Source organism: Maniola jurtina, chromosome 27, assembly GCF_905333055.1.
Source record: "Maniola jurtina chromosome 27, ilManJurt1.1, whole genome shotgun sequence".
NCBI classification, from domain to species: domain Eukaryota; kingdom Metazoa; phylum Arthropoda; class Insecta; order Lepidoptera; family Nymphalidae; genus Maniola; species Maniola jurtina.
This window is the reverse complement of record NC_060055.1, coordinates 3517230-3540505: the sequence shown is the minus strand read 5'-3', so window position 1 is coordinate 3540505 and position 23276 is coordinate 3517230. Positions and strand designations below refer to the sequence as shown.

General features: G+C 31.1%; 1 protein-coding gene across 2 annotated transcripts in view; it reads right to left on the bottom strand.

Moving 5' to 3' along the window:
• The window catches only part of LOC123879033 (serine proteinase stubble-like), a 40669-nt gene that overhangs the window by 1636 nt on the left and 15757 nt on the right, over window positions 1-23276 (bottom strand). The window contains exons 3-9 of one of the 2 annotated variants that reach the window (XM_045926534.1): window positions 22358-22726; window positions 20329-20506; window positions 3989-4181; window positions 3276-3380; window positions 2503-2610; window positions 1664-1892; window positions 935-937 (exon numbers count right to left, since the gene is read on the bottom strand). In XM_045926534.1, the coding sequence (XP_045782490.1) occupies window positions 1713-1892; window positions 2503-2610; window positions 3276-3380; window positions 3989-4181; window positions 20329-20506; window positions 22358-22726 (1133 nt within the window). In that variant the 3' untranslated portion in view covers window positions 935-937; window positions 1664-1712. The remainder of the gene's footprint in view (window positions 1-934; window positions 938-1663; window positions 1893-2502; window positions 2611-3275; window positions 3381-3988; window positions 4182-20328; window positions 20507-22357; window positions 22727-23276) is intronic. The other variant, XM_045926535.1, reaches the window with a different exon arrangement.

Sequence of the window (23276 nt, the reverse complement as noted above, 5' to 3'; positions counted from 1 at the left end):
AAGTGTTCTTAGCTATAATCGAAGAAAATCGATTCAGCCGTTTGAAAGTTCTTTTCTAGTTTTCTTATAGAGGTTTTTGTTAGGTTGGGGGTTTCTAATATTTTAAGTTATTTATTATTAAATATTTTCTTCGGCATTACGTCATGCATTGCCTGACACTAAGTGTTTAAGGTTACGGATGAAATATTCTGTGCCTTAGGTCTTGTTGAAAGTAGAATTTCACCCAGGAGTTTCGTTCAATTTTTCTTAAATACAGTTACTTAAGTACTTAGTTAGTCGAAATAGCTAAGCGTAGGTAATAAAACAACTTTTATATAATTAAAACAAAATTTTTATTTAGCAAACGTATTTAAAATCAGTTTTAAAATACGGAACCCTAAAAAACAATAAATAAGTAAAATATCTTATAAAACAAACTAAATCTAGTTAGACCACATAGTCTGGCATCCTAATTTAGGATTTCATTTATTTATTTATAACAAAATTAATATAAGTATGGTAAAGATACAATGCAAATTATTATGTACCTATCTAAGATTATATTCTTTAAACTTTAAAAATCTTATTATTAAATTATTGCAAAATGTACAAAAATATAAAATTGTAATTAAAATTTTTAAGAATTGTTAAATATTTTAGATCATATTATAGCACCTAGTTTTATTTACAAAATGGTGAAATAATAGAGATCTAACAATAAAACTAATTAATTCGAGAAAATAAGTGATTTAAATATTATCATTATTGAATTTTTCCTATAATTATCACAGAAGGTAAAAATATTATTTACCTGTTCTAGCGGGTAATTTTCGTTAAATTAAAAATCAATTATAAAACAAGAGCAATTGTTTCACATTACTTTTAAAATATTAAAAAAATTCATATAGTTATTTAATAAAGAAATATATAGAATAAAAATAAAACTTATACCTACATACTTATACTTTAAGCGCATGTCTTTTTTAAAGACAGGTAATGGTATTTTTCAATTTGCATTTTTATCAAAGTATCAGCAACAAAAACTGTAAATTCCAGGTGAGTAAATGTTTTCGTTCGCAGATATATGCAATACAAACTAGTCTTAAATAATAAAAATGAATGAATGAATGAAAAAAAAAATGAAATGAAATTTCGGCTCTAGAAATGTAAGGGGTAGTTCATTAATAAATATAAAATTAACCATTTGATATAGGTACAATATTATGACATTTTTCTAATCGATTAAACTTATTTCTACAGTTAAAGGTTATTTTTTACATCCAATAAGACATTTAACCACTTTCACCTGTCATAATAAATAATTTATTTTACGTAGCGACAAGCTTATCAATCCAGAGCATGAGTTTTTATATATTTATGTAAACTCCGGGTAAATGTTCTCGCTCGTAAATATCACTCGCGATAGCCGGTTGTTATGATGAGGTGTTTTAGCCCTAGAGATATAATGGAACCTAATTTTCATTCATAAACATAAAATTAACACCAGTTATAGTGGTAAAATGTATAAGGCTCATCAGACATTATTCCAACATAATGTACCTACATTTTATTGAATAAATCATTGAATTTGAATTTGAATTTGAATTTGAATTAACTATTTTGATATTTATGATATTTTTCACTTTGTATAACCCATTTTATATAACTCATTTCTTTGTATAACTCATTTCTTCTCATTTAACCATTTTTACCTGTAATTTACAAAAAAAAAATTACGTAGTGACAAGTTTATCAATCCAAGGTACGAATTTCTGTATGTTTGTGTAAACTCCGGGTAAATGTTCTCGGCCACAGCCAATGCCCCATGAAACTAGTCCTATGAGGGTGCTTCGTCCCTGGTACTTCAGTGTTAAGGGACCTCCTGAATCGCCTTGGCAGGAATCTCGGCCTCCCTGGAAATAAATAAATAAAATTTAATCAATATCTGTTTACAGCTTTTATACTAAGTTTTAAACCTTAGAAAGCATTCGATATTGTGAATTTTATTTTGTGTTGTATGTATTTGTCCTTAGTTAATATTGAATTACTTGTTAATAAACAAAATATTATTATCTCATAACCGTTAAGTTTCATTAACGCCTGTCCAAATATAATGTTGTTTTAAATGTTTATAATTTATGTAAAAAATTGCAATACAATCAATTTGTCCTGCTTCCCTGTTCTTTGATTAAAAGGTAATATTTGTTAATTTTAACAATCATTTAAGTATTCGGGTGTAAAAATTAAGGTGATAGTCTGGCTGTACAAATTATCCTACTTACCTGTTCTTTGATTAAAAGGTAATATTTGTTAATTTTAACAATCAGTTAAGTACTTTCGTGTGTAAAAATTAAAGTGAAAGTCTGGTTGTGACAAAACTCGATATACATATACTCTAAGAGCCAATCTTCACATAGGATAATACTATCACGGCGATAATTTGTATTGAATTTTGTCACAAGGCGAGGCAATTAGTATATCTGTATGTATAAGGCTTTTTGTATATCTAGTACGTCTGTATACCTCTTTGTATCCAGCACAAAGGAACACGTCATGTATAGTTTCTCTTCTGCCCGCAGCTCGGAACCAACGCTGACAACGCTCATTCGGTATCACCTCTACATCCACTTCCTGCAATCAAGACATTAGCAATTTTCAGATTTAGTACGTTTATGTTACTTATAAAATCAATGTTTGTTTGTCTGTTTGTCTATCTATTTATTAGCTATACGTTGGCACATCATTCGTAAGATTGAGTTTTTTTCTCAACGAAATAACATGTTGGTATTCATTTTCCTATCTATCTATATTCACTATCTATTAACATTATTAATGCAAAAGTGTGTATGTCTGTCTATATGTCTGCTAGCTTTTCACGGCCCAACCATTGAACCGATTTTGATGAAATTTGGTACAGAGTTAGCTTACATCCCGGGGAAGGATATAAGTTTTTTTTTATCCCGTAAAATCAAAGAGATCCCTGGGGATTAAAAAAAATCTAAATCAAAGCGGACGAAGTCGCAGGCATCCTATAGTTAAGTTTACACTATAAGTATATCCTTATGGTGTAAGGCCTCCTTCGGATGTTTTCTGTGTTCATTTAACAGACGGTACTCAAACCATCTATCAAGTGGTTATTTGCACCGAATGGTATAACCTCACAGGGGACCAGCCGGATTGTGAGGTTAAATATTAGTCTTAGATCTCTTTATAATATTAGTAAAGATAAATTCATTGTAATTTACCTGTAGGGATAAATTTATTGTGATTTACCTGTAGAGATTATTGTGATTTACCTGTAACACTGAAGGCACGGTGCTCTGTCCGTGTCGTGTCCGTCCCCACCCCGCAACGGTAGCCATTTTCCCAACTAGCTTCATTTGTTTTTGCGGCAGGCATACCTGAAAGTAACATTGCATAGATATAAAATAACTATATTTTTTATTTTTGGGGTTCCATACCTCAAAGGAAAAACCCTTATAGGATCACTTTGTTGTCTGTCTGTCCGTCTGCCGTGTCTGTCAAGAAAACCTATAGGGTAGGTACTTTCCGTTGACTTAGAATCATGAAAGTTAGGTAAGTAGGTCTTATAGCACAAAAAACCGTAAATTTGTAGTTACTAAGGTAACTTTACATTCAGATGCAAAACTGAGCTGTACAAATTACATTCTAAAATACATATCACACCCAGCATTCGTCGAACGTAACCTACATGAAACTTATCTAACTTAACTTTCCACCTTCATACATACTTCGTACATATGCTACATTTCGTTCGTTTGAACTCTATAAATAACTTTAAAAAATTGACAAACATCGAACCTTTCACATAACAAACTAGATGTCGCTATTCAAAGTTGGATCACGCTGACGAAGTTTTTTATACGAACTGGGAACTTTTTATGCGATATATTGTCTCAAGATACAATGTTTGAACTTGCCACCGTGTTTGGAGGATCCACTTACGTCCATCATACATAGTTAAAAAATATAACGAATATAAACTTACCGGTAGAATATGCTGCTTGAATACAACGTCTCTGTCAAGTTGAACCAAAGCCACGTCATTTCTGAAGTCGGAGGGCTCGTATGAGGGATGGACCTCTTTCCGTTGCACTGCATACTCTTCGTGAGAGTACCTCTCGCCTGCATCTCGTACATCCCATTCGCCTAGACGCACTCGGAGTTGAGAGTTGGGTGTGCTGTAAAACCAAATAATTATATCATTTATCACACTAGTTATATGTCTGTGATCTGTCTGCCTGTCTCTGTACTTCCCGTTGACTTAGAATCACGAAATTTGGTAGGTAGGAGGGTCTTATAGCACACGTAAAGGAATAAATCCGAAAACAGAGAATTTTGTGGTTACATCTCATGATGATGTCATGATTTTAATTTAATTTTTTTTTTGTTTGAAAGGTGGCTTGATCGAGAGTGTTCTTAACTATAATCCAAGAAAATCGGTTCAGCCGTTTGAAAGTTATCAGCTCTTTTCTAGTTACTGTGAGTAGGGTAAAATTGGGAGTTGTAGCTCACGTCTCTAGATAAAGCGCGGCGCGTCTAGCGGTGTAGCTGCGCCGCGCCGCGCATCGTATAGACGTGAGCTACAACTTCCAATTTCACGATCGATGTTAAATATAATCAGTAACAAGAGAATGATCAGGTTGTCACAAACTCCTCGAAGATGATTCAATGGTGATATTATTCTTGGATAGCCTACTTATCACTATTGACATCTCATTTTAGAATTATTTGGATTTATAATTTATATAAGTAATGGTTTTTTTAAATCGTTCAACAAATTACTTTTAATGTGTCAATTTCAGATAAATCCTAATAACTCAGCTTTATAAGGTTATTTATGAAAATCAGACGGTTTTAGTTACACATTAATCAGCTGATGGTATCAAGTCAACATACTTATTATTTATTCTTAATACGCGTGCGGAAACTTTAAGACCTTTATAATAAATGTTGGATTTCTTTGAGATCGTTGATATCAGAATACCATCGTATTCCTTATAGTTTAATATATGTACATGATGCAGCCCACACAAATTCCATTTTACAATAACAACGTCAACTAAATCATTAACTTTTAATATCATTTTTATTTGTTAATAATTATGATGATTACTTTGAGTTTTTGAAAAGGAATGACTTTCTTAGACCATGTACATGAATAAACTAAAGTCGTATTAATCAACAACTAATAAAAATATTGACTAAACTTTGCTAGTCATACTTATATTACTAATCAACCCTTAACAAAAGGAAAGTAAATAAAAACTACTAGATATATATTTATTAGAAAATTTTATTATCGAGACACCATTTTCTTAAAACAAGCACGTTTTTTAATGCACATATTGAAGGATGGTATAAACAACTAAACACATCACTATTCGTTTCGTATTGTTCATACAAACTTAATAAGCTAGGGCAAGATTTATCTTCCAAATTATAAACACTATCGCAACCAAACATTTTCGATATCCACTGCACTTTTTCTACACCTTTAGCATAAACACGTTTATTATTTAAATAATTATTCATGTTTACATATCCTTTGTAGTTTAAGTATGAAATAAAACCTTCTTTCCAATGTATTCCTCTGTTTCTTTCTATCCAACAAACTTGTTTTCTTTCCGTTTTCGTTAAATTATAAAATGGGTATGGTGGCTTGATTAAATAAGTCTGGATATGGTTATTACATAATATAGCTATTTCTTTTACTATAAACTCATTGGAATCCGTCTTGAATCCTTGTACATCAATGATGACATTCATGACAACTTGCGGACAATATTACTTAAGGGTTTATATTCAAAGAGGCGATCGTTTATTATAAGACAATATGCTGATGTTTTATCCGGGATTTCTTGCGAACTTTCAATTTCCAAACGTACGTCTACAGGTCCTGTCTTTAAATTCTCGTTTTGTCTTGAACAGTCAATTACAAACAGTGGTGCCTTTTCTTTAAATGTGATCAGATCAAACAACGGGTCAACAGGAAGATTATAATAAGACTGACGAAATTGAGTGTACATTTCGTATAATATACTGTATTTATTTTCATCAAATTTCAAATTAAGTGAATCGTATGGGTAATATTGTGAATTTAAAAACAGTGTTACATTTGTTAATTTGCAATGATCAAATATAGAACTATCATTAGTCTTACTGTTTTTCCTATTAGTTTGTAGACCAAAAATAACATATCGAGGCTTTTCAAGTTGAGAAGTAGTTTTAATTGACCACGAATGTTTTGTAGTTTTAGGAAGTAAAGGATATTCATATAAATCCCAATTTCTGAATGCTATTTGAATAGGTTTGTCTTTTTCTAAATACTTAAGTAGTGAGAGTCTTTCACGATCCGAAACTTTTATATGCGGCACACGCCACTGAATTGTTCGTACTTCTATATGTATATTATCATCCTTGTGAATTGTTACACTATTTAAATTACTATTACTTCTATTCAGAATAAGTTCATGTTTACAGTTTATAATAATTTTATTATAATCCTCGGCAAATCCCATTATTTTATTCAGTGGTATAACAGCATTAAAATATCCCTCTGTCATTTTAAAACCATCCATTTGCCAACCCCACAATGCTGCGACTTTGCTATCCCCCTCATTCATCGATATGTATGATTTTAATGTTGTGGTTATTCCAGGGTTTCTTACGCGATCTATTTCAATACCGTTCATTTCATACCTAATGTCTTGAAATAGAAACATAACAGGGTTATTAGTAAAATTTACAGGTTTCTTTATTTCTTTCCCCGATTGATCTTTTCCAGTCACTGTGGCAAAGCCTTCAACATAAATTGAACTATTACATGGTAATATGTATATGTCTTGCTGATGTATTGGAATGCGAATTTCATCATTTTCTTTAAAGCTGTTATTGTATGGATTGTACGTGTGGATCTCATAACTTTCGATAGAATTATCGAATACTGGGGTGTTATTAATATTTAGAATATTCATACTTTGAATCCGAGTGATCGGAGAAAATCTTTGTTTCTTTTTGTTACAATATTACGATTTGCTTTAATACGTGTACGCGCTTTAGTAGCAGGCAAATGATTGATTCTTTTCACCTCATATCCAAGTGTTTTATTAAACACTATCATTTTGCTCTACGTAAATGAAGTCTCAGTTGGATATTTTCTTCTCTAAAATCAATATTGTTACCGTTTTCGTCAATGATTTTAACAGTTATGGATGATATATTACTCTTATTAACAGGAAGATAAATAATATTTTTTGGAATTTCTATATATCGATATCCTGGAGGAACGTTAGGAATAAATTCATGAATAATATGTGATGCAAACCCATTATTAAATGATCCGAATATAAGATCACATTCGATCCTGATGACAGACAAGGGAAGAATGTTAACTGGATTTACAGACTCATGCCATTTATTTGCTTCAAGTTTTACATTTGGGAAACCAAGTAAGCGTCCTAAACTGTTTTCTACGTCAAAATGTACAGTTTTGGAACAAAAAAGCGAGCATGTTAAAGTATTATTATTTGGTTTTATTTCAATTTCACAGTTGTCTAACTTACTCGCAAGATATTCTCTTATGTCATATAAATCATAAGTACCATATGGAATTTTTAAATATTTACATTCATCACCATATGCAAATATGTTATTGCTATGATTTATGTTTGGTATTGAGTTCAGAGCAGAAAAATATAATAAACCGCATTCATATTCACCATCGAGAATAAGAGGAGGTTGAAAAAATGATTCCAACACAGATTTGTGCCCGGTAATAGTGATTGTTACAGACATGATCGTAAACTAAAAATTTACTGATTTTACTGAACTATTTATACATTTTATTTTGTGTATTCCAAAAACTTCTTAAAAACTTTATACATAGATGACCGCAGTTATAAGGATGACTACCTTGAAAATTTTTGTAATTATAACTCATACCAGTTCCTAAATATTGAATTAACTCTTTAGGTGGTTTTAAATTTCCATAGCTGTCAAAGTATTGAATTTCATTATTTACTTTTGCATAGGCTACCCAATGAGAGCCAGGATTATTGGAGCTATCCAAATTAACTATACCACATTCTTTTCGAAAAGGATGTTTTGGCATCTCATCTCTCATAAACACCCCTCGAAAGTAAGGAATGTCTTGCGAATGGTTGATGATGTCGATATTGGTGAGCGCTCGTTTGGGTAGCCTTTCTCTTAGTTTTTTTCATTTGAAATGTAAATTCCTAAACTACCTCTATGCGGTTTGATATGTAAACCTTTGCCTATATGGAGGGTTTCCATTTTTTCATGATGCCTCTTTAATTCTGTAAAACGTTTTTTAGCGTCTTTCAAATCATTTATAACTTTAGCGATTCCTGCAGCACCACCAGCTAAGCTACCCGCAGCAGATAATCCGGCAAAAATAGGTATCAAAGGAAGTACTCCACCAGTTTTTGGAATTGGTATAATTCGAGGAAGTTTTATTGACGAGTCTTTAGTCAATTCTTTAGCCGCTGCTATGGCTAATTCTATAGCCATTTTCTTACATTTGGGTTTCATTTTTTGCACATGCTTTTTTGCATGAGCAACAACATGTTTAAAGTGTTTTTTCAAACCAGTGCCTGAAGCGGATTTTTTTGGCGACACTGTTTTAGAATTGTTAGCTTTACTAGTCAGTCCCGATCCGGTATACAATTTAGCTATCATAGCTTTATTAACTAAATTTGCTGCTATCTTTTCTCCCAAAGTTGCATCAGATGCTAAAGCACGTTGCTTAGCCCTTTTCATCAATATTTTATCAGCCTTATGACGATCACTTAATGAAGTTGACAAGTCGTATGCAATATCGTGTTGTTTACAATATTCATCCAATTTATTTACACCTTGATCTCCCCGTGCAAGCCTTTTATACAATTTTGTACCAGCACCACAGTAATTATATCCAGGTAGATGAAGTTCAAATGGTAAATGATTTATAAACCAATTGAGAATACTGCTCTCTTTCATTACTTTTATTACAATGAATGTAAAATAACTATACTATCACTTAAATAACAATAAATAAATTGGGAACTGGTTAGTTATAAAATATTCGCTCTATCTATCCAACTATTTTCACTCGATGGAAATCCTAACCACTTTACAAATATCTTGTTTCCTTTTCTTTTTAAAACTTTTTCAATAAGATAGACATTAGGATTTTCTGTTTTTTGAAGTTCTTCTGCATAAAATGAGCCCAAAATTGGCTGATGTTTAGCATCTTCTATAAGGTAAGTAACAGGATTCGTTTTCTGTACTTTTTTAATACGGAATATTTCGGTGGACCAATTAGGAGTGTAACCTTTTTCAAAAACACCTTTATACTTACTAATCCGCACAAAATCTCCAACTTTTAAATTTCTCTTCTTAAGGATTTTTAACTGTTTTCCTACATTAAATCTTTGAAGTATAAGTTTCTTATTATTTTCATTAACTTCGTTAGGAGATAAACCGATCGTTCTGTGTTTAGAGGTGTTATAATTTTCAACTATTTCTTCTAGCACACCTTTAATCCAAGTGTAGTTTCCTTGGAAACTGAATTGTTTATACATTTTATTTTTTAAAGTTCTTATAAGTCTTTCAACTATAGAAGCTTTTTTAGTGGAATATGTAGAATAATGATTGATGTTAAATTTTTTGACTATCGTTTTAAAATTTTCGTTGTAAAACTCAGTTCCAAAATCAGTTTGAAGGTTTTTTGGAATACGTCCTTTCTTTAATATAGATTCAAACGCTTTAGAGACCTGATCTTTATTTTTAAACTTTAGTGGAAATGCCCAAGCATATTTTGAGAATGTATCAATTATAACTAAAATATATTTATAACCTGAATTTTGTTTCGAAAGAGATTTCATATCAATCAAGTCAGCTTGCCATAAATCGTCTATATCTCTCATGACAACATGTCGACGAGGAAAGTTTACTCTTGCATTTTTATGTATTTCATTTACGACGCTGTTTTTGCTCATGTTTTACTTTACTAGCCTCGGTGATTTCGATCAAATTACTTACTTTAATATTTATTTCTGTAATAAACTGATTAATTGATGATATTTTTTTTGAAAGATTGTCTGCCAAAACATCAACGTATTCTTTTGTAACACAATCGTTAGAATCTACCGGTTGCGCAAGATTTTTTACTCTTTTATGCTGAGCATCCAAATTATTGTTTGTACACTTCAAAGCGCATTCTAATAACACTCCTTTCATTCTTCGCATCTTATTAACATGATGTCCAAACTTATCAACTTTCATGTTCAACCTGCTTATCAATACTGAACACGCTCCATAAATGTGCTTTCTTTTATTCTTTTATTATACCCGCTTCTTTTAACTCTTCAATAATCGAAAGAATTTCATTATCATGATTAGTGTTGCCAGCGTCTCTGGACGCAATAATCAATCTTAATCTTTCAATTAACTCATTAGGATCATCCCAATAGATGAGATCAGTATCAGTTTTGTATTTCTTTAAAACTGGTAGCCTACCACCGTACTTTAATTTGTTTGTTTCACACATATCCTTTTCATAAAATAATGGTTTGATGATTTGAGAATATTTTTTTCCTTTGTCACCTTTAATTTGATTAGCAGGATTGTAATCTCTTTTATGAGCACTAGTACTAATTAAGATATCTTTATATGTGATTTTATCACTTTCAGTTACTTTATTCAAGTTTGGTTTATTTCTTAATAAAAGTTCTATTAAACCAGCAGTTAGTTCATAACTTTTATCATCAATAGTAATAAACGTTAATTTGTTTGAAGACATATCATCTACAGTTGAAAATTTGACGGGGGTATTTCCTATCATCAATTTTTTGTTAATGCGACGTATACCAAATGGTATAGATACATTGCTTTGCTCGCCAAACAGATCATTGTCTGCCAGTGTTTCGGAAATGTTGACTTCATCATTTAGAAATTCCAAAGGTTCAGACATTTCCTCTTGTTTTTTCGGATTTTCTTCAAAGTTATTATCGTTGTAAGTAATTTCAATATCACCATCATGTTTTGAGTTTATATTTGGAATTTCAGGCGATTGATTATTTCCAACACTTGCGTTGTTACAATTAGTTTCGTGATAAGATTTGTTTGTAGCATATTTACTTAGTGTAACAATTGCTTTCAAAGGATCAGACAGTGGTTTAAATATTTTTTTCCGCCTCAGTTCTAACTCTTCATCTTCATCACGTAATCTTTTTACTTTACTTTTAATAGCCTTTACTGATTTAATTAACTCTTTTTTCAAACTTGTTTCCATTTCTTTTTTTAATTATTTTACACAACCATTGAACTATGTAGTAAAAATTAAAATGAAACTAATTTTAAATTACAATCTGTTTAAATAATTTCATTCAAAATTTTACAAAAACGTCGAAAGATTTTCTATATCTACCGTTGTTTAATTCACAATCTTTGTTAATTATTAAACATGTGTATGGATCTTTCCATATATCTGAACATAATTTTTTGAAGTCTGACCAAGTCATGTCAGAATTGACATGTTCGTTATAGATGTGTTTCAAATTTATATCATCTTGTTTAAAAATTATTAAAAAATTTACGTTATCTCGAATTAATTGTTTTGGTATCTTAGAATATGTTTGAGTCAAATAAAAACAGTCGATGTTCTTATGTCTACCCATTGAAAAATAATCTCGGATATTTACTTGGTTCTCGCAAGTAACATCATCAAAAATAAATACAGAATTTTTCAAGGCTTCAGTAGGAGGAATAACCTCTTTATCATCTTTGAAGGTAAAGAGCTTAACAGCTGGAACCATGCTTAAAACTTTATTCAAAAAACAATATTTTGGTTGAAATGTTGTTTTAGAATATAGGTAAACATTTTGAAACTTGAGACCATTTTGATGTAGTAATAAGCTTAACATTGTGTTTGTTTTGCCACAATTTGACGGTCCACATATTATACAGCGAATCGTATCGGGCAACAGCAAACTATGCCTTTTTTGGATTGATGACGCTTCTATATTTAAATTGTTAATTTCCAATGTTACTGGTTGTTTGATCAACTTCATTGTGTTTTCTGTTAAAAAAGATAAAATCCTGTTATAAAGTCTTCACATTATATTCTATATAATTTTATAACTAAAATGTAACATAATGTTAATAACCAATTTAAAGAAATGACACCATACACGTGTAAACTCGGAATGCGTTGCTGTGTCACTAAAGATTTGTTTTCACTTTGCTCAAATTACCCATTTGAGAATACAAGATTATATAAGATTTTACTATCGATGCATGTTCATTCCTGTTACAGCTCTCGGGAAAAACTTGGAATGTGATGCTGTGTCACTAAAGCATTATGTTTTCGTTTTGCTCAAATTACATCGTTTTAGATCGCAAGACAGTATTAGATTAATTATTATTTATTAAAGCTTCATTCCTGCTACAGCTCCCGAAGAAAACAGTAGCCGCGCTCATAATTTTATCATAATAAATATCGAGTATTTTACTTGGTAAGTTATTATAATTATTTTATAACAATGTGCTGACTTTTAATGAAGCATGTATTTTTTTACCGTTATTTATTAATTATTTTTCTTTTTGTTTCAGAATTATGTCGACTCCTATCTTACCCAACGAAAATCTAACAAATCCTTTTTACTACGCACAAGATGTAAACGGGTTCGCGGAAACTGAATTTCAGAGACTTTGCGAGGATTTAGCTCAAAAACAAGCAGCAGAACCAGTTCAAGCATCTAGTAAGGAGATGAAAAAAAAGAAAAAATGCAGTTTATCACTATTGAAGCCTGTTTCACCCCCGACTTCTACATCAACATCCTATGTTATTCGCAAAGCAACTGGAAGACGGCTTCATTTAATAAAAATAAATATTTATGGACTAAATGGAGGAGAACAAGATGAAAATATAAATGGTGATACTCCTAGTGTTAGTGCACAGTATGTAGTCAAGGATAATTACGATGAAGTTATGGATGCTACAGAAAATTTGATAGGTAAAATAATGTCAAAAATTACTCACTCCATATAAATGTGAACTATTGTTGAAATGTAATTTGCTTATTTTTAAATATCATCATATTTTTTGTTTATAAAAATAGTGTTTTATAGAGTAAGGAGCTGTAGCATGAATTCATTATTTATGAAATAAACGTGGTTTAAAGAATAAAATTGTTTTTTTAAATTTTAAATTATTAATTGAAAACATTATGATTGTACTAAGTACCTAATAATATTAACGTATTCCATGTAAATATTAGGTAGTACAATCAAGTTTTTTCAAATATTTCAAGGGTTCGATTCCCTTAAATGTAAAGGTTTTTTTAATTTTGCTTAATGTTTGCTTACTGCATTTTCATTTCTTGACCAAGGTGATAAGGATATAATGTTGAAATTGAAGGTCTATATAAACAAACGTAAAGGTCAGTAAGCAAACATTATCACCTGCTATGATATCACTATAACTCAAGTTATTGATCTCGATAAATATAAAAATAAAAAAACTGAAAGGTAAAATAATAAAATGTCAGTGATGATGAGTAGTAAATATTTATTTCAATATTTGCATGCATACATGAACAATCAAAATTGCACAGTAATGAATAACATAAAATCTAGTACAAATTAACAACTAAAAAATTGTACTGTAGTGCCCCCACGGCAACGTTTTAAATTGCTTCTTTAAAATTTGTCTTTTATCATCTTCACTATTTAAAACTAACTTATTAATTTTTTGGGTATATACATTATGATTTTTAGATCTAATAACACACATATTCTTTCTGACTGATTGATTGTAGTATAACACATTTTTGTATTTATCTATATCCAACCTTTTGGTAACAGATGTTGTCACTCCTTTTGCCTTTTTAATAGACATTTTTTGTGATTCAATACAATACAATTTTGCTCGTAAGCCAACAAATTCAACAATAACATCTCCACCCATCTCATCTTTAAAAAACCCCGGAATTTTCATATTTGCTTGAGGGATATTGTAAACATTTTTATCGCTAAAATTGCTGGTATCGAAAAACTTAATATTCTTTTTCATGTCTGAATAAAAATCATCAGTATATATGCGATATAGTAAGCTATCAGTATCAGTATAACAAAGTTCAATATTTTCTTTATATAATGGTTTCATTATAGAATAGTGAAAGTTATATAAATGTGTTTTAGCTAACTCTAAAACAGTAAACCCCACATAAATTGGTCTATCCAAAATTAATTTCGTTTGTTCTAATTGGATTGCTACCAAATTATCTGTAAATATCGACAAACATTTAAAGTTAGGCGCACTTACATACTTTTCTGCTCCAATAATCCTGTTTGTCTTATTATTCTTATCTGTCCATGTATTAACAAGTTTTACATTTACTTGTTTTCTTTTATTTTCTATGGTTTTACCAAAAATAGCATTATTTTGTTTTTTGAAAAAGTCTTTTTCAAATTCAGACTCTGCTTTTTGCCTCAAAGAGGTATTCAATTCAATATATGGTTTCAAAAATTCTTTTTGTTCAAATGATAGAATTCTATGAATTTTTAACAATTTTAGACCGTTTTTAAGACATTCTTTTAAATGGATATAGTGAATAACATAGGAACATTTGTCGTATAAATTTGCAATAAGCTTGGCATTTCTATGACCAAAAGGTGTAAATTTTTCAGCAGCAAATGGTAAATCTGAGTGAGCGTCATGTATTTCAGATGGATAACTAAGATCTACTTCAAGTATATACCCAATGTTACTGTCAACAGTAATAGAATCAATTTCAAAAGTCTCAATTTGGTCTTTGTTCAAAAATTTAAAATTACTTGTAGGAAGTTTCATCATCATTGCATAACCATACAGGTTCACACAGTCTAAATATACCAAAAAGCTACTTGATTTGTTGATATCATAGTCAGACATATATTTATTGTTAGCTTTAGCATATCTTAATGAACACTGAGCTAGACCACCTCGTATACCTTTTTCAATCATTTGATACATCTCCACATCAGTTATAAGGTCTAATTTTACATTGGTATGCAAAAGCATTGCATCCCAACTTAAAGAAGGTGAAGAAACATAATAGCACGGATCTAAGCAATAGGTTGCTAAGCTAATTTTCCTGAATTTTTCAAAACTATCTGCTAGTAATAGTACATCACATTTTAAATATAAATCTGTATATTCGCCTAAATTTTTTATTTTAAAAGTTTTCCAAACTTTCAATGCATGTTTATAATCTTCTTCCGAAATAAGTTCTGAAGTAAGTTTATTAAAAAAATGTTTTCGTTTTGGTAACTCAGTTTCATCGTAACGTTTTAAAGAGTCTATATAATCATAGCAGTACACACCCTTTCTGCAAATCAAATCAAATAAATACTGATCACTGTAATACCTACGCAAGTTTACGAAGTCGTCTTGATGTAAAGATCTAGCTAATTTATCTAAGCTACAACTGAGAAAATTAAAAGAATCGATGAATTTCAGTTGAGCAGCAGTTTTTGAATCAACTGATATAAATTTTGTGAACGATATGTATTTTTCTTTATTTTTCGGAATAATATTTATACGACCGTTAATACTCGCTAACTCTTTAATAAAAAGATGGCAATCGTAATTACTTAAATTATGAAATATAATAGGTATAAAAGGACATTTCTTTGCACTCAACTTGCAAATTTTGTGAGCCGCGCCTCTATATTCCCCTGTAAAATGATCATGATCTGCCACAATTTTATCTGTGGATGTAAATTTTTGTTTACATATACAGCAAACTTTTGCATTATGAAAACATTTCTTTTCAGTTTCAGTAAGTAGTTTCATGGGATTATTTTCTAACAAAATTGCATGTAATCGTTTGACATCATTTGAAATTGTTTCTACAAATTTTTGAGCACAGTTAGCTCCTATGTATGAAACCAGTTCATTAAGTTCAGGTTTAGATTCACAACAAATATAGTACGCGAAAGATGTGGCTTCATGAACCTGTATGGTTTCAGTATGCCCAGATTTACTTTTATCAGAATATTCTCTTAATAAACTTTCAAAATCACCATAAATCACAATTGGTATTCTTTGAGTTCTTTCATAATTATCAAAATATAATTTACTATTTTTCTCTGGAAGAACAGTTTTAATTCTAGCACAATTATGTTTGCATAATTTTTCTTCTGAATTGAAATAAATGAAGCACTCCTCACATAAAAAAATTTTAGACTTATTTTTAGTAAGTTGACTATGAACCAACCGTTCAAAGTTTCTTATCAAACAAAAATGTCTTTTATTGTTTTTAGTAATGTAAAGCAAATTAACATGAACAAGTTTACGCTTGCTGGTTTTGTACAGAGGTCCGTTAATATCACCATTTTTTTCTAAACTGTATATATTAACACTTATGTCAGAATTATTTTTTTCAAATAATGTGATATCCTCAAAAGATGGTGGAAACGACATACCATCTATTTTTAAAACTTTTGAATAATGAGGATATGAAGATACTCTATTAAAGTTTTTATTGGTGGGATACATATGTGCTAATATACTCCACAGAAAACACTTATCATCACTATTTTTAATATTTACACAAGATCTAGTTTTCAGAATTTTTATTGGTAGTGGAACATAGGAGCCTGTCCTTAAAGGATTGTATTTATTAATGTTTACTTCTAAATTATTCAAAGAGTCAAAAGACCAGCCTGATTCTGAATGTTCAAACTCTGATAATTTGTTAAGCAGGCTTTTTACACACTCTAAATATATATTTTTTATGTTTGTGGATTGAAAAATTTGTACATATTTAGTATTAAACGACTTTAAAGATTTTTCATTATTTTTTGGCAAAGTAAAAGTCGCAAATAATTCAAAATTTATTTTAAGAGCATTATGTTTCTCAAGACTTCTTTTTACTAAATTACATATCGTATTTACAACTTCAGATAAAAATTGCTCAGGTAACAAAAATTTTTTTGATGGACATACACGATAGCTTAGTATTCTGTTCTTAAAAGCAGTTCCAATTATTTGAACATTATCGAATTCTGTGCGAAGTAAACAATTAGACTTATGAATATAACTTTTCTTGTGTGAAAAGTATTTTGGCACTGTTATATTACAAATATCACAAAAAGTCATTATGAGATTATACTAAGTAAGAGTACTTATTATTTGAAGTTAGTAAAATGCAGTTAAAATTTTCATGCTGGGTATAGTGTAGGTTTAACCCCTTTAAAATCTTCCTTAGCAGCAGCGACCAAGCGATTCGTTGCCTGCCAAATTTCTGAGTTGGTATCCATACATGACTTATAAGTAAAAAGGGCGTGACGCCATCGATTACCCGGGCTTATCTTTGATGCTTCAGCAGCGTTATAGATGCGGAGTTCTAAGTAATAATCGCCTTCCGTTATTAATTTCTCTGGTTTTCGCTGTGTAGAATACCCTGATGCTATTTTCTTGGTGATAAAATTTTTAAGTGGTTCAAGCTTTTGCACCACTTCTTCTTCGTACTGAAAAGACAAAAATAATATTTTTAGTTATTAAAAAATATTAACTCAGTTAATAAAATGTTTATTAATAAATTGTTTATAGGTTTCCATCAATAAATTCAACAACCCAGAGTTGAGTTGCGAAACCTTCCCTAAAGCTGATTTTCCCAATTTATTTGATCCAGCTCAAGAATCGAACTTGAGACCTTAGGCTCCATATTCAAACGTGCTAAGCTAATATTAACTAATAATTAAATAATTAAATATAATGATGTAAAAAAACCATTAATATCTTCTTAAAGGGTTTAGTTGATGCTTATATTCAGTCAGAATTCTAATATTTCTTGAAAACAATTGTAATAATATTATATTTACAGTAAAAATAAAGTGTAATAACTCACCTCAGACTCCCATGAAGGACGTGCAGCCTTGACAGGCTTTTTTTGAAGCGCTTTCTTACGCTTTACAGGTGGTTCCGGTTCAGATTCTGAATCTGACTGCCGCTTTTTTGATTTCTTCAATTTATTGAGTGATTTACTCTTTGAAGTTGAATTTGAAGTTATAGGTAATTCGTCATCCGAATTAAAAGGATTATTGCTAAAGTTCGAAGCCCTGTTATAGAAAAAACATTTTTTTAATGTTGTTACATCATACTATTATCTAGTTCTGAAACAATTAAAGATTTTTTGGTGAAATGAAATTTAAACATGTATGTACTTAATGTAACTTTTTAAAATACTATTAGGTAAGAAGTTAATATTAAAAAAAAAATTATTTCTCTGTAGATGCAACAACTCTTTCATTAAAATATGTAAAAAATAAAAATAAAATAAAAAAATACATACATACTGAAGCTAAACAACTGCTTTTTGAAATTTAAAAAATGATTTTTTAAGTGAATTAAGTAAACGTTTGCTCGTTGAAGTGCTCACAAAAGAAATGCGTAGTGAAAACAGTGCTTACAGAATTTAGGTTCTTCTAATAGTCAATCAATAAAGTCAAAAGTTCATAGTATTTGCATAGAATAATGACTCTTAAACATAAAAGTAATTAGAATGACATTCAAAGATCTCATTATTACACACATACATAAGATGCCGCATGCATGTTTAGGATTCCCTATTAGGAAGCAAACTGCAAATATGCAATCCTGCAATACGAGTCATTAGACACCGAAAAAGAATCACTTTTAGTTAACACATGATGTATCCCGACTATACCTACTTTGATATTATTTTTTAACACTCATGGCGTCTGTTCTGTATTTCTACATTAGATAAGTATGCATATTATGCACTATGTAGGTAATGTTTACAGCAGTTGAAATAGTGTAATGCCAAAATACAATATAATATTTCATTAGTTACTTACCAAAAGCGGATCGATTAATAATAATTTTATAAAAATTATCGCCCATTTAGAGAATAAAAAGTACTTATACTTACTTATATGAAATATGATTTTATCGGCAAAAATAGTTAGGTAGAAAGGTGTTAATGTAAGTATTTTATGGAATAGTAGGTCTATCAACCGAACTCGATCTACTCTATGAGTCATGATAGCATAGTGATTAAGACGTCCGCTGCCTCCGGTTATAAGTCGGGCAGGGGTTCGATCCCGGGCATGCACCTCTGACTCGGACACTTGCTTTAGTGGGATACCATAACACTAGAATGAATGAATGAATTGGATGAACCTTAATACTACAACACTTGAATTTTAACCTTCTATTATAAGAGTGTGGTTAGTAATTATTATTGATACTTATATACCGACATACTTACCTGTTCCGGCATAGCATGCTTTCCATCCTAAACTGACACGCCACTTACCATGTTTTGAATACTTGAATAAATGAATGAATGAATGATTGAACGATCGTCTTTGAACCTTTATACCGCAACACTTGAATTTTCGATAAGGGAGTGTGGTTACTAATTATACTTATATTAATAAACTGACAAACGTACCTGTTCCGGTTTAGTATGCTTCCATCTTAAACTGACACACCACTTACCATGAGTTGAATACTCGAATAAATGAATGAATGAATGATTGAATGATTGATCGATTGTCTTTGAACCTTTATACCGCAACACTTGAATGTTCGGTAAGGGAGTGTGGTCATTAATTATACTTATATTAATAAACTGACAAACGTACCTGTTCTGGTTTAGTATGCTTCCATCTTAAACTGACACACCACTTACCATGAGTTGAATACTTGAATAAATGAATAAATGAATGATTGAATAATTGAACGATCGTGTTTGAACCTTTATACCGCAACAATTGAATTTTTATTTTACGATAAAGGAGTGTGGTTACTAATTACTTATATTAATAAACTGACATACCTGTTCCGTTTTAACATGCTCCCATCTTAAACTGAACCTCCGCTTAACATAAATTTGAGATGAGTGCTACATTAATTGCATTAGGTAGGTTCTTAAGGGTTCCAGTACAAAATATAAATTATTCTAAATAATCTAATCGATGCTTAAGAATAGAATTTCTATAAAATATTCCAACTCAGTATCGTAACTAGTTGCATCACTTAAGAATGTGCTAAATCAACCATTGAATCATCTTTCTACATGAGTTAGTAACAATAACCTGATCATTCTCTTGTAACTGATATCTATTGTGAAAATATTGTGTGTTCTAGCTTAAGTCTTATAGATCCGGCGCGCGCTGGCGCGCCGCGTCATCTAGAGACTTGAGCTAGAACACACAATATTACCCTACTACTGTGACCTTCACTTGTCGGGGGTGTTATAAATTTTTAATTTACACTTGTATGGAATGTGACGAAATGATGATACTTACGTAGCAACACAATGCGCAGCAGTGACAACCCATCTGTCTGATATCAACGCTCCTCCACATGCTAATTTCTTGCTAAGGAACCCTGATTTGATGAGCGCAGCCTGCCATGGATGGGAACCAAATCCAGTGGAATGACCACCAACTATGCGGTTTGATCTTGTGTAATGTTCTCCACAGCCTGGAAACATTGAAGTTCAAATTACTTACTAAAAAAAAATATGTTTTACAATATAACTTCTAGCAACCTAAGGTAGCATATCGACGGCTTAGAATGAAAACCTCGTAAGTGTAAAAGAAGTAACTTTTCAGGAGGAAGAAAAAACTGCGTGCTGTAAAATTAGAAGCGAGTATTTACGAGTTTCTCATTTAATGTCATAGATGGCGTTACGAGTATCGAATGAACAAATTAGTCAGTGTGCGTTGCGAGGTTTTCTTCCTAGAAACGCAATAAAATAAATTTGAGCAAAAATGCATTCCCGAGGTTTTCACTCTAAGACGACGATATACCAAAGTAATTGTATAGAATGATTTTCCTTTTTTAGGGTTCTGTACCCAAAGGGTAAAAACGGAGATCTATTATTGTCTCTCTGCTGTCTGTCTGTCTGTCCGCGTGTCAGGTCTCTAGCTCGTAGACGATATGCGTTACAAACCTGAAATTTTTGTAATTGGTGTTAAACGTTGACGCAAAACCAAATATTGAATTAGAATTACAATTACATTATTTTTCAGGGGGGCTCTCATACATGAAAAATGCAAAAAAAAAAATTTTTTTGCCTAGAATGTGGGGTATCATTGTTTAGAGCTTATTGAGTAGAGTATGAGTGTATTTTTATTTTATTTTATTCTTTTACCTATTTCATAGCACTATGCTGTACCTATCGATCTTAAAATTATAACTAAAACTACTTTTTTACGAATAATCTAATGTCTAAAATACGAAAGCTTCAATCACGCTCGTAAGAAAAGCCGTTCGCAAAAGCGTCTACTTAGTTATAATAACAGTATTTTCAATCCCACGGCTGGACATACCGACCACGCTACTACCGTGCAAGTTGGTGGGAACAAAAAGCGTGTACATACAAACAAACAGAGAGGTGCATGATGATTATGAAAACGCCGTGCGGTATTAAAAAGCAGGAAAGATAAACGGACCAAAATAATAGTATAGTGGACAGTGGACACTCAAGAACAGAATATCCTAATTTAGAAAAGAAAATACCTAAATTTATAGTAAAAATTAAACAGAACACAGATCAAAAATTTTACAATAAAAAAATTACAATGGAAAAATCATATAAAATGATTTCATTACATCTTCATCATTTTTAAAATCTCAATTTGATATTATTAGTTGCCTCTAAATCAAGAGGTTAGGTACTCTTGTTGAAATAATTCGATACCTTAGTTCCAAAGCGTAATTGGGTCTGAAATTCAGCGAGTTAATTAATGATTTTTTTTATTTCTGACTAGATCGAGTTTAATTAAAAATCCCGTGGGAAATCTTTGCTTTTCCGGGATAAAAAGTAGCCTATGTCCGTCCCCGGGATGTAAGCTCACTCTGTACCTTTCATTAAAATCGGTTCAGTGGCTGAGCCGTGAAAACGTAGCAGACAGACAGACAGACAGACACACTTTCGCATTTATAATATTAAGTATGGATAATTAGATATTTAATGTAAGGAATATTAAAAATTTCTATACAAGAGTCGGTCATATTGGAACATCTTTCGTTACCAGAAAGAAAAAAAATTTTGTTCCAAATAATTATAGCAATACTTAGTTCTCTCAAAACTAACCATTGGCTAACAACAAGACCAAATAATATTCTGTGCTAAGTGCTACGGTAAATTCTCTTAACAGTCCTTTCTCCGTCACTTACTCCATACAATCGTAGTCTTTGAATAGAATGTTTTTGAGAATACACTTTGGAACTGAGGTATCGAAATGATTATTTCGCTTAGTTAGTTCTTGAGTGTCCTCAGCTTTAGAAAAGAAACAAGTAGTTCCCGATTTACAAAATGCATCTCACCCGGGAAACTAGGCCTTTGTGGCTTATGACTGGTCGTGTGTACAGGAACATAATCATCATTCCCTTCCGGTTTATTTACCCCTACATTATCCGTGTAAAAGTCATCAGGCATATGTGTAGTACTCTCGTGGTAAGATGGTTTGACGTGATAAAAGTTGTTCTGATTGTAATTTGTGCTCCAATCCGGTTTCGGGTAGTTCGAACCGGTTTGATCCGGTTTGAACTGGTTTGTAGGTGGTTTCGGGCGGTTGTAGGTCGGTTTCGGGCGGTTCGCCTCGGTGTAGATGATGATCGGGTCGTCGTACGGTGTGTTTGTTTGGTAGTCGAATGTTTCGTGTGGCAGTGAGCCGATCAGTTCGATAAGATCACCTGTTGTGAGATTCTGTATTATACTAAGTGTCTTATACCTATACAAGTAACTTCAGATGCACACAGAAGAGTATAATCGAGTCTTTTTTGATAACAACTGAAACTCAGCTTTATGGGCTTTGACATATGCTTGAAATTGGTATACTTTTGAGTTGTAACCAAAAAAAGACTCCGCTGGAGATGTGCGATGCGATTAGTGACAATCTAATATTTTATTGATATTTTTGATATCGGCGACTTTTAATTATTCTAAAGGTTGATTTCATAAATCCGCTATTTTATGCCTCCGAGTTAACTTATAAGTTATAATTTATATAATAATATTGTTTTCTACTTTGATGATATATTTATATTGCGTGTTATTAATTAAACTACTCTGATCTACTTAACTACATTTTTAATTAAGAAATATAGATAAACTTGGCTAATATGGGTGCTTTTTACATAACATTACAATTTGTATAGAGTTCACATGACCTGCTTGCGATAATATAAAATGATAGAATTGATAAAACAATTATACCTACTGTTTTGTTAATTAATTATTCAC